General features: G+C 40.1%; 1 protein-coding gene across 3 annotated transcripts in view; it reads right to left on the bottom strand.

Moving 5' to 3' along the window:
* The window catches only part of SEMA6A (semaphorin 6A), a 133445-nt gene that overhangs the window by 31242 nt on the left and 89673 nt on the right, over positions 1-12530 (bottom strand). For 2 of the 3 annotated variants that reach the window (XM_030566538.1, XM_030566540.1), the window contains exons 12-17: positions 10923-11078; positions 8663-8839; positions 7870-8010; positions 7666-7746; positions 6195-6253; positions 1629-1649 (exon numbers count right to left, since the gene is read on the bottom strand). In XM_030566538.1, coding sequence (XP_030422398.1) covers positions 1629-1649; positions 6195-6253; positions 7666-7746; positions 7870-8010; positions 8663-8839; positions 10923-11078 — 635 coding nt within the window. Of the gene's footprint in view, positions 1-1444; positions 1496-1628; positions 1650-6194; positions 6254-7665; positions 7747-7869; positions 8011-8662; positions 8840-10922; positions 11079-12530 lie in introns of all 3 variants that reach the window. The other variant, XM_030566537.1, reaches the window with a different exon arrangement.

Raw genomic sequence — 12530 nt, 5'->3', positions numbered from 1 at the left:
TGCATCATGTCACCACTTGTATTTTAACTACAACACCAATATGAAAAATTCACTGATCTAATGACTGCATATCAGGATTTGCCTCAGGCATGTCATGAGTATTAGGTGACAGATAAGGTGTGATTGGGACTTCAAGTTAGCACTGAGTAGCATTTCTCCATAGGACCAGATAAATAAGATCCTTTTTTGAAATGTTAATGCAATAAATCAGTTCAGGAGAGGGAGATATAGACATGAGTGATTTTTTTTATTATTATTTTTTTAATACATATCCTTTGGGGCTGTGATGCTTCTCACTGAGGGCCATCTTCATGACTCTTTGGTCAGGTGAAAAGAGCAGCTTCCACCAAAGTCCATAACCAATAAAATGTCTTTCCACAGCCCTGCTGTAAAGCTTTGTTTCATATAAGTGGGAGTACCAATGCATTTGCCAGTCAAAATCTTTTTAAACATCAGTGCTATACACAGGGCAATTTTATTTTTTTCAGACTCAGAAACTTTACTATTCGTCAATTACTGCTATATGCTTTGGAAGAATAACACTGAAAACACTCTACACTTGCAGATGCAGAGCATGTGATAATTTTGTCCCAATTCTGATCTATTTGTTCGTCCAGGGCTTGTTAGTCCAGTGCTACCTAATAGGAGTGTGACCATTAAGCCTCAGCCCTGCCCCACTGAAGTCAATGGGAATATGCCATTGCCTTAACTGGGAGTAATACCATATGTCACTCTCAGCCTATGGATATCTGCCATTGGAGGAAGATCTGTTGTGGAAGCAATGACTAACTCTTCGGCTCTGGAAGTTAGAACTTTCTAGTGTGAAGCCCTTTGTTTTCAGATGGCTTGCTGGGATCTAGCAACACCAGTAAGTTAGGAAGTTACATAGAGCATGGAAGCACCAGCAAGAATAAGGCAGCCCAAATGTTTGGATGCAATTGAAATCTTCATGTTTCAGGGCATGAGCCAACCTCTAACTAACGAGGCTTGCACAGACATTTTCCTTATGGGCAAGTTATTCCATAACTGCCTGAGGCAGGTTTCTTGCTCCTCTCCCTAAAGCATCTGGTACTGGCTGATGTCACAGACAGGATACTTGGCTAGATGGACCTATTTTCCTACCTTCTTTTCCTCAGTAAATAGACAAAATGTATTCACTGTACCATGTACTCTTTCTAGATGTTCTGGTGAAGCATGCTTGGGTCAGCTGGGTTAAAAAGTTCTGAATTTGGAGTGCCATTAAGACTGGCCATAAATTGCTTTAGCTCAATTAAGTTTTTGCACAAGATGGAAAATTGTATGTCGAAAAGCACAAATAATCCTAAGATTAGTGAATCAGGCCCCAATAAAACAAAACAAAAAAGACAATTTCTATTGGGGAATGGGGTCTACCAGCTAACACAAGGACCTGAGGGAGAATTTTTAAAAATATCAATAAACTGACCATACACTGTGTTGTAAGATATTTCATGAGCTGGTGAAACAGTTGAAATGGCTATGAAAAAAATAAATTAGGAAAAAACATTATAGAAAAATCAAATCATGACAATATTTAAAAGGTTAGTAAGATGATCCCTCCAAAATTGAGCAGCACAGTTAGGAAATGATGTGACTAAGAACTTCCTTACCATTCAGTGCTACAAAGGAATCTGAAAGAAAAACAAAAACGAGAGATAAAAATCATTGTTTCTCACACAGTGCTAAGTACTTACTACTAACACAACCTGTTATGCTTCTGTTATTTAATTGTACTGTGTCAGTGCCCAAGTGCCCCAATCAAAATCGGCATAATAATGTGCTACATGCTGCACAAACACAGAAGACCACCACAGTGTCTGCTCCAAAGAGCTTACGAGCTAATGCCTCACTCCTTCAAAGACAACAGTGCAAGCAGACCCCAGCCACCACGTGGCTCTGTTTGCAGGATCAAGTCCCAAGAAGTGAATTTCACCTGATGTGCACAGCTTGATTCTGAATCATTTCTCACCCTTCTTTGAGGTGACTGATATCAGATATCCCTCACTGCCATTCAACCTGGCCAAACATTATTTGGCCAATTTCTTGTAACCATCACAGCAGAAATGGGTCTTGAGAAGGGACAGGAAGAGGGCAGTTGCCTCATAGACCATTAGTTATCAGACATTTAAATAGTTAAAGCCTCAACTTATTCTTACATTCAAAATCTGCAAGTGCTGATTGTCTGATTGTTGTCAAGTCATTAGGTCTGCTTAAGGAGAAATTTGGAGAAATCCACTTTCTAATTTTTCCATGTCTCAAGCTGAGTTTTGGCAGTATTTGGTATTGTGGGGAGGACCAAATCTACAGTGAGATCACTCTTGGTGTCTCTATGTACATGACACTGGTATGCAGTGAAGGGTACCATAGATTTCTCTGCTTCAAATATAAAACTCTTTACAGACTAAATATAAAAACACGCTTTATCCTGCTGCTATTGTAGTTATTGACAAAAAAAATCACATGGACTTTAAGAAAAGTGGGACTGAACCCATGCACAATAAGGGCCATTTAGATATTGTACTGAGATAGGCGCCATGTCACCCCATGGGAAGCACTGCAGGGACTGTGCATAAATCTTTCAAATGACCTAGAGTACAGACTACCCTATCCTCCTAGTCCATGAAGCAGACTGACATGGAAGTAGGCGGGACGCATATATGACCCACACACCTCCAGGTGTGGTGTTCTGTTCCCTCTAGTGGCACTGAGACCACTTAGAGATTAATGACTCTGCTACAGCCTTAGCAAAGGACCATGTGGCTTTTAGCTCATGCAGTAGAGGCTCACAGGCTAAGCTCCAGAAGTCCCAGGCTTGACCCTGCACACCAATGACTGGGGTCTGTCGGTGTTACACATACATAAGAATGACCATATTGGGTCAGACCAAAGGTCCATCTAGACCAGTATCCTGTCTTCTGACAGTGGCTAATGCCAGGTGCTTCAGAGAGAATGAACAGGTAATCATCAAATGATCCATCCCTTGTCACTCATTACCAGCTTCTGGTAAAGAGAGGCTAGGGATACCATCCCTGCCCATCCTGGGACCTATCCTCCAGGAACTTATCTAGCTCTTTTTTGAACCCTGTTATAGTCTTGGCCTTCACAAGATCCTCTGGCAAAGAGTACCACAGGTTGTCTGTGCATTGTGTGAAGAAATACTTCCTTTTGTTTGTTTTAAACCTGCTGCCTATTAATTACATATGGTGACCCCTGGATCTTGTGTTATGAGGAAGAGTAAATAGTTCCTTATTTACTTTTTCCACACTAGTCATGATTTTATAAACCTCTATCATGTCCCCACTTAGTCATCTCTTTTCCAAGCTGAAAAGTCCCACTCTTTTTAATCTCTCCTCATACAGAAACTGTTCCATACCCCTAGTAATTTTTGTTGCCCTTTTCTGAACCTTTTCCAATTCCAATATATCTTTTTTGAGATCGGGTGACCACATCCGCATGCAGTATTCAGGATGTTGGCATATTATGGATTTATATAGAGGCAATATGATATTTTTGGTCTTATTATCTATCCCTTTCTTAATGATTTCTAACATTCTGTTCGCTTTTTTGGCTGTGGCTTCACATTGATTGGATGTTCAGAGACCTATCCAGAATAACTCCAAGATCTCTTTGTTGAGTGGTAACAGCCAATCATTTTATATGTATAGTTAGGATGATGTTTTCCAGTGTGCACTACTTTGAATTCATCAATACTGAATTTCATCTGCCATTTTGTTGTCCAGTCACTCAGTTTTCTGAGATCACTTTGTAGTTCTATCTTGAATAGCTTTGTATCAGCTACAAATTTTGCCACCTCACTGTTTACCCTTTTTTCCAGATCATGTATGAATACGTTGAATCGTACTCATTCCAGTATAGACTCATGGGAGGATGCTACTATTTACCTCTCTCCATTCTGAAAACTGATCATTTATTCCTACCATATTTTCCTACCTTTTAACCAGTTACCAATCCATGAGAGGCCCCTCCCTCTTATCCCATGACAGCTTACTTTGCTAAAGAGCCTTTGGTGAGGAACCTTGTCAAAGGCTTTCTAAAAATCTAAGTATATCTGATACAAAAGATTAAACCCTTGAGCTCTCCCTGCAATAAGAAATGGCTGTAAGGAGTGGGAGGCTCCTGGCATTCTCCTCAGCAGCGCATCTGTGCAGGAGTCAAGCACACTCTGGCCTTCAGTCTACATGCTCCATTACTCTATATTCCATAAGTGTTGGCTCACTGTACATTAACTCCTCAGCTTCAGCAGTTTTATTGTGGCCACAGGCAGCAGCGGAAATTGTTTTATGAAGAACTGAGTTCTTGGCTGCATGGGTTTAAAGTAATCTCCAGGTTCTGAATTAAACCAACATAGGCAAGAACATTAAGAATAATGGCTGTCTTGAACGCAGCCCTAGGTATTTCTGGGGTCTCTAATCAGCACATAAGATTTCACTGCATGCGACATGTGCTGCAGTCCCTAGGTACCATGCACTTTAAAGACTGAGTGACAGCTTTCACTCTGAATTTCTGAGATATAAAGAGGCATATTATCCAAAGTTTTATACCGGGATTGCGCTGCAGGATTCCACTGCTGAGAATGAGGAGATGAAATCCTGCACTCTGCTGCACAAGAAATTTACCTTGTAAAGTTACATGTGGTTTGTATTAAATCTCTCTCCAATTAAAAATGCTGAGGCTCTTTAAGGATATTAAGGTACGTTAAAGTATGTCAAATGCAGCTCAACAGAACCCTAAGCACTGCTGAACAAATTCTGACATAGATCTTTTGCGTAAAGCCATGCCATGGGAGTGGTTATTAAAAGGATTTTTGGCATGGGTTTTCTAAACGCTTCTCATGGAGTTAGCACAAATAGGCAGAGTTAAAGGGTCATTTTAAAAAAAAAATCACTTCACACGTACAGTCCATGAGTTTGAAGTTAAATGCTTGGCCATATAACGTGCGTCATTTCTTTCACCCCAAAGGCAACATTCTCCTAGCCTTGTTCATCTTATTGACTAGCACCGTATTTGACCAGAGTGCCCTGGACTTCAATGTGAATACTCTAGGCCCTGCTCATGGTAACTCAGTTCATCAGAATTTGGTCCCAAGCTATTAGTCTGCATTCCAAACTCCTTGTCTATGTTGTCCCTGTTAGTAAATGTACATAAATTCAAGGAAATCAGAAAAAAGTCCGTAACGTAAACAAGCCCAATTCTGTAGGCAACAAGGATGAAATCCTGACACCATTACTGACAAGGGCAAAACTCATCAACTTATGTGGGGTCTGGATTTCACCCCCTAGGGTTTTGGATGCACAACGAATAAAAGATTAGGCTTATTATGCACACACTTGTATTTTTCCTAAAGTCTAAATTTAAATATGCTTAATCTGAAAGAGCTATATTTTGACACATGACACAGTTCATAATAAGGGGTAATGGGTAGCTGCACTGCCTCAGGAGTAACCAAAGTCAGCAACTGCCTCTCAGGGAGTCACACTTCCCTCCATGCTGCTCCTTACTCCTGAGGGTTTACTGCTGGCCATACCAGTTGCAAAGTACTGCCTCCCACAACATGCTGGCTCAGCTGTGCTGGCCAGTGAGTAGGGAGTGGAGACAAGGCTATGCACACTCCTCATCCCTCCTCAAGTCACTGCTGCCCATTTGCTCCAGAGAGGGACTAAGAGTAGCCTTGCTTACCTTTGTGGGCTGCGACTCAAGTTCTGAGTGAAGAGAGCAGAGGGGCTCTCACGTACAGGTACACAGACCAAGTCACAATCTCACCCCACATTTGTAAAGCAACAAATGTTCATTTTGCACTGGGTAGCTGAGACCCTGCATGCAAGATCATACACATAAACCAACCAACCCACCCACCCTTGAATTTACAATGGCAGCGAAGATACAGTGTATACAGCTGCTATAATTAATAACCTTCAGAGCTAGATCTGCCCCCCACACAATTGCCATTAAAACAAGTGCCATTGTTTGTATAAACCAAAATGCTGTTTTCTTTAAACAGGCACACAAATGCTTTTCTTGGACTGGTTACTTTAAGTGTGGTTGCTGTTGTTATGTTTTTCATTGCTACCAATAAAGCCCTGGCAGGTAATGGTGATTCTGGGCAGTCAGAAAGATTCTCTGACACAAGATAAACAGGGAGTAAAAGCTTTGCTTACTTTGGCAGTCACCCAGGCCATCTGTATTGCCATGCTCTATGTCTTGCTCAAATGCCAACCTAAATAACAGAAAGAAACATAATAGTGTGAATAACAACACTCACAGGCATCACCGGAGAGAAATCAGACCATCTAAAAATGAAATAAAGATACAGAGAGAAACTGGTCATTTCTTCAATACACCACTGGGAAACTTGCAAAATGCAAACATAGACAAATTGAGTTATTTTCACCTCTTAATGGTTCTTCTGGGTGCAGAAGATGCTTTGACATATTTTTCTGCAAAATCTACTACATCTTGTATTGCTAAATCAGGCAAACAGATAAATATCTTTATGAAAAATGGGAGAACATCTTTGAATAAAGTGATAAGTCTAAAACAAACAATGAAGTTATCAGAAAGCAATTATGATTCTATCTAAACTTGCTAGTACTCTGGAGAAGGTGCATTGGTATTTTTACAAGAAAAATACATTAAGCCAATATGTAGGTACTGAGCCTAGGAACTATGATAATAAACACTACAGAAATGCTCACAGGTCCAGAAATAGGTGTCAACAATATATGCTTAAATACTATTCTACCAAATGGCCCATCTGAGGCACAGTCCACATTGTTGTAATGAAGAGAATGCAACAGGGCATTTACAGTTAACAAAGATCTACAGTGAATCTTTAAAAAAAAAAACATTCTAAAGTAAAGAGAATAAGATGGCTGATCTAGGTATAAGAATGATAACACAACAGTTATATATTTATTGAGGACCTGTAAGGAAGCAGGGGGGTTCCTGTCGGCAGGAATATGGAGGTTATCTGATGTTAACAATACACTTGTACCAAGATTCTGAAGTACAGTCAAGGCTTAATGAGCAAGCTTGTGGTGTGTCAGAGCTGGCCAAAATATGAGACCTTTCAGGTGGATCTGTTGCCTGCAAGGAGGCATTTATAAATACATTTAAAACAAGCTTTCAGAGTCCTAAAATGTTGTTATGAAGTACTGAAATTCTAGTGTTAAGCAATAAGAGACCCAACAATTCCGGTGTACTTTAGTGAGCTGTGATTCATTTTAGTAATACACAGTAAATTAGGAGGGCTGGTTTTGTTTCTTTTAGGTGGTCAAACTGCATCAGTAATCAAATTTGGATTCTATTGCCTCCTTTAATCAGCTTTGATGGCACCAGTGCCAAACTTCCTCATACAGTTCTCCCTCTTTGAGCAATACACGGGACTTACTGTGTATCCGTTTTCTTTTCTTTTTCCTAAGGATAAATAATCAGTGGAGAGTTTGCATCAAATCATACTCTGGAATTCCAGAGAATGCAAATAGGATGAAAGCAAACATTTTGCACATTCTTTTTCCAAGAGCTCCTCTGGGGCTTTTTCAAACAGTTCTGTCCAAAAGTGCATCTGATTGGCATCATTGCTAAAGCCCCTAATTTTACTCTGTCTGTCCAATGCCAACGGTTACTTACTTTACACCAGATAACAGCTGTGTGCATACCCCACCTTCCTTCACCCAGCCACAGTATGGGTCTCTGGAGGCTATGCAGGCCCTTAAGAAAGAAGAAGATCATAAAGCATTCTGGAATTTTTTCTTCTTCAGTTTTCTAATGCTCGATATGGCTTGAAAAAGGGTTTGTAAATGTGAGGAGAAACCCTGAGACAAAAACACCTACTTTTTGCACTTGCCATGACGCTCACATCGTCCCAGGGGAATCTTTATCACACAGGTAGAGAATGCTACATACAGAGACCTGCTATGTTTGTCAAGCTGCATTCCCATAATCCTTTTGTCTTCTACCCCATCATAGCTGCACCTGATTTAACAGAGTAGAATAATGTTATAAATGGATTCTTTTGGCAAATTTAATTATAACATAATGATTTCTTAATCTGAGTGAATTCCAGAGAGGAGAAATTATTAGCTTAGGGGAAAAGAATACATGAACTCTATTAAAATCCTTGTTACTAAGATATATAAACAACTGTTAAAAAGGATACGTACAAGGGGGAGCTGCCAGTACGGACAATTCCATGTAATTCCTTGACTTTCAAATTCACTCCCCTCCTTAACCTTTATGCTATGCTGCCAAACTAATTTACATTTGAGGAGGGCTGAAGGTCAGGAGGTCTTATTTTGGGGCAGGGTTTTTGAAGGGAATCAGCATTTTGAGTGGGGGGGGTTCATTTTTATGGGCAAGTTGTTGATTAGCTACTGCTATTTTTGTGTCTGTTGGATTGCATTGTCAGGGGTGCTTAAGAGCTGCCTGTGATGGGCAATTATTTATAAATGTTGAAATTAAAATACATAAAATGTAGAAAAGAGGGAAGCAAACACAAAAGGAACATTCAAAATGACTCAAACTCTGAATTCTGTGGCCATTCCCTTTTCATGGGACTACCTGCACCATGGAAATTCAGACGTGTCAATGCTGTCCCATAAATGAGTACAAAGAACCAGATACGTACTTTTCAGGATTGTAAACATTCATCTCCTCCAGGAAAAGGCTATCATTTAGGAAACCGCTGTTTCCTGTCCGGGCCAAGAACTTCAATATGATTCCCTTCTCTGATCCCAGGAAAACCACCGTGTGATTCTGATGTGGCCCAGCAGCAGTGTCTACTGCAATTTTGGTCAGACGGTATCTAGCACAACAACATAGCATTTGTCATTATTTGAGTTAGTCTATCATTTATGTTATCACTTTTCCCACTTCAAATAATAGTTGATAGTTTATATTTCTTATATGATTACTAGAAAGCTATTTTTTTCAGTTGAACTGACCCTATTAGTTCACACAGCAAGTAGTAGTTGGGCACCAAACTGATGCTGTTTTGTGTGTGAATATGTATGTTATACACCTAGCAAAAGTGTTTGCGGCAGCAAAGCTCAAGCAGCCAGCTGAAGAGGTGCATAAATGTCTGAAACCACTTAGCAATTACCCTTCCAATCAGAAGCAAAGTGTTAGTCTGATGACTTCTATGAGCAGGGAAAGAAAATTAGTGCGTGGAAATGTTTAAAATTTCATATTCTGTCATAGAAAGCAATAGTGATGGCATATCCATATTCATCCTTTTGGTAGTAAAAGCTGTGTCAGCACAATACTGAAAAGCTAAAAGCTAAATCAGCTGAACTTATACTTCACCACGTATGACCATACCACTACCACCAAGATAGCTCAGGGATTGGACATCATCCGCTCATGATGAAGAACAGCTTTGTTGAAGCTGAACCTGAGCAAGACAAAGGTGATGCTAGTGGGCAGAAGAAAACCTTAGAGGATTTTGCAGCCATGGTGTGGTCTCCTTTCATTGAAGGCACACCCCCACAATGGATCAATGTGATTCATAGTTTAGGAGTGTGCCTCGATTCCTCATAGCTGCTATGTGAGGACTTAGCATCATTCTGTCTTCTCTGGTGGGCTGGGAAATGCCAATGACCCAGTCTTTCGTTATTCCTTACACATACCTTCATCACCTTCCTCTGGATAATAGCACTGCAATATACCTGGGCATGAAACCTCCATCCCTTAGGAAACTCCACCTAGAACAAGGATGTTGCAGCACATCTTCTCAACAACATTGGCTACCACAAACACATCAAATCTGTCCTCCCCTCTCTACACTGGCTTCCAATAGACTAATGACTCAAGTTCCAGGTCTCGGCCTTTATCTTCAAAGCTGTCAATGGCCTGGGCCCACGGTATCTAAACAATCATCTAAAGCTCCCGTGGTTGACACTACTGCTCCTCTGGCACAATGGAATTTTCTACAATAAGGATGAAGTGGGAGACAAAACTTTCTTGAGGCCAGTCTGAAACTGTGGAATGAATTTTCACAGACCAACACAAACCTTATCACCTTCTTCTCCAAGTGCTAGGTGCATTTGTTTGACCTTGTCGTCTCTAACATAAACACATAGCAACATGTACATTAAAAAAAAACTCCTCCAAAACAAAACCCAACCCAAACTAAACACTATACTGCACACACAATTCTCCCTCTGAGGAGAGAATGAGAGCGAGAGAATAAACTACATGAGGCAGATGTTAGTCACTTCGCTTAATGCGCTACAGGAGGGTGCTTAGATATTATCATGATGAGAGCAGTGTAAGAACCTTTACAGAATAGAATAGAAATGTGTTTCCCAATGTGTGGTGGTGACAATCTGATGATTGTTGATTTATGTGCCTTTGTACAAATCTCTGTATTATTATTTCTTTTCTCTTTGTCATAGAACAGATGGGGGTTATGTGATTATTTCTATTCGTACACTTGTGCAAACACTGAAACACACCAGCACATATCCTGACAGACATCTTTGTATCCTGTGAACATATCCTGACAGGCATCTTTATTTCCTGTGGACATATCCCCTGGCTATCTGTTGAACTTTACCCAAAGTTGTTTTTTTTTTTTACAGAGCAGTTTCAAATCCTGACCCATAAGCTAACATGCAGGGCAATGTTCCCTGTTCTACATTTCCTCTGCAATCTGGGTTCAGTGCAGCATGGCTGGAAAGGACAGAAATCATTTCCAGTCTTGAAAGCTGCTCTGGGAGTTCTGTGGCATCTACTCAGTACTGTCATCATTCATTGCTGGATTTATGCCCAGCACAGCAGAAATGATTATTAGAATTTCAAAATATTCTAAGCATAGTTCATTAACACATCATCCTGGCAGCATGTTAAGAGGGTTAGGAAAGTCCATTTGGAAGTTGGTTATTTACCTGACCATCGTCCTCAGGAACCAGGGCCTGCTGACAATTGAAGGAACAGCCTCATCCATGAGAGGATGCGTTTTGATGAAATTTAGAGTATCATCTGGGAACTCATTGGAGGTTATGTACTTTTCTAATGATACAGAGCCAGCACAGCAACCTGGCCTAAATAGAACAAGGGGGAAAAGTACTTATTTAGTGCCTGAGGGCAGATCTAAGTGAATTGCTTTTCTAAGCATCTGACACTAGGCAAAAATTTGCCAAAGATTCTGTGCTGAACAATTCAGAATACCACTAAATGAAGTACTGTTAGATTTCCTTTGGGCCTGCTGAGACCTTAATGGGAGTCCAAGACACTATTCTGCCTATCTAAGGAATACTTTGATTTATTGCCACCCAAACAGGCAGATCATGAAGTTTTAAATACATGAGTCTGTAGTCCATCCACCCACATGGAGTCTAATAAATGTACAGACTTATTTGGCAAAATACTGTACATGGATAAGGCACTCTCGCGGTTTTAACTGGCCCCAGTACTGTGGCGCTTTCTCATGGAATAAGTGTACTCTATTAATTTACAAGGGGAAAGTTGTTTTTTTACAGTGTGAAATAAAATGTTCAAAATACAGCCCAGTGGGGGTGGGAGAACCCAGCATCAATGTGAACACCTTATTTACTGTGACAGGTTTCAGAGTAGCAGCCGTGTTAGTCTGTATCTGCAAAAAGAACAGGAGTACTTGTGGCACCATAGAGACTAACACATTTATTTCAGCATGAGCTTTTGTGGGCTACAGCTCACTTCTTCGGATGCATAAATGGAACACACAGACAGAAGATATTTATACATACAGAGAACATGAAAAGGTGGAAGTATGTATAAATATCTTCTGTCTGTGTGTTCCATTCTATGCATCCGAAGAAGTGAGCTGTAGCCCACGAAAGCTTATGCTGAAATAAATTTGTTAGTCTCTAAGGTGCCACAAGTACTCCTGTTCTTTCTATTTACTATGGTTTCACTTAGTTTCTGACAAGCATGAGAACCCCAGTGTGGCAGAATGAGAGTCTCCTGCAATATCCTGAACAAACCTCATTGAATAAAGATTAATGTTAGTGAATTAAGTTAAACCTTTTTGAAGTAGATTTAATATCTTTGGGGTCCATTGTATTACAATAGCAACTGTTTACATGTTACTGTAGGATTGTATGTAACTTTTCTAGGGACTTGACTAATGTAAATGTTAGGAACTTCAAATAACTGTTTGGGAGAATGTGTGTGAAGTGGGTTTCCTAGTAGGTAGTTGGGAGGCGTTGGCAGCTATGCCCTGGAGAAAGACCCATTGTCTCCTAATTACCTACTCCTGGAAACCCCACATCAAAGACCCCTGTATAAAGGATGGACTAACAGGGGTTGGCAACCTTTCAGAAGTGGTGTGCCGAGTCTTTATTTATTCACTCTAATTTAAGGTTTTGCCTGCCAGTAATACATTTTAACATTTTTAGGTGGTCTCTTTCTATAAGTCTATAATATATAACTAAACTATTATTGTATGTAAAGTAAATAAGGTTTTTAAAATGTTTAAGAAGCTTCATTTAAAATTAAATTAAAATGCAGAGCCT

Source organism: Gopherus evgoodei, chromosome 6 (genome assembly GCF_007399415.2).
Source record: "Gopherus evgoodei ecotype Sinaloan lineage chromosome 6, rGopEvg1_v1.p, whole genome shotgun sequence".
In the NCBI taxonomy this organism is placed as follows: domain Eukaryota; kingdom Metazoa; phylum Chordata; order Testudines; family Testudinidae; genus Gopherus; species Gopherus evgoodei.
This window is presented reverse-complemented; position numbering and strand designations above follow the sequence as displayed.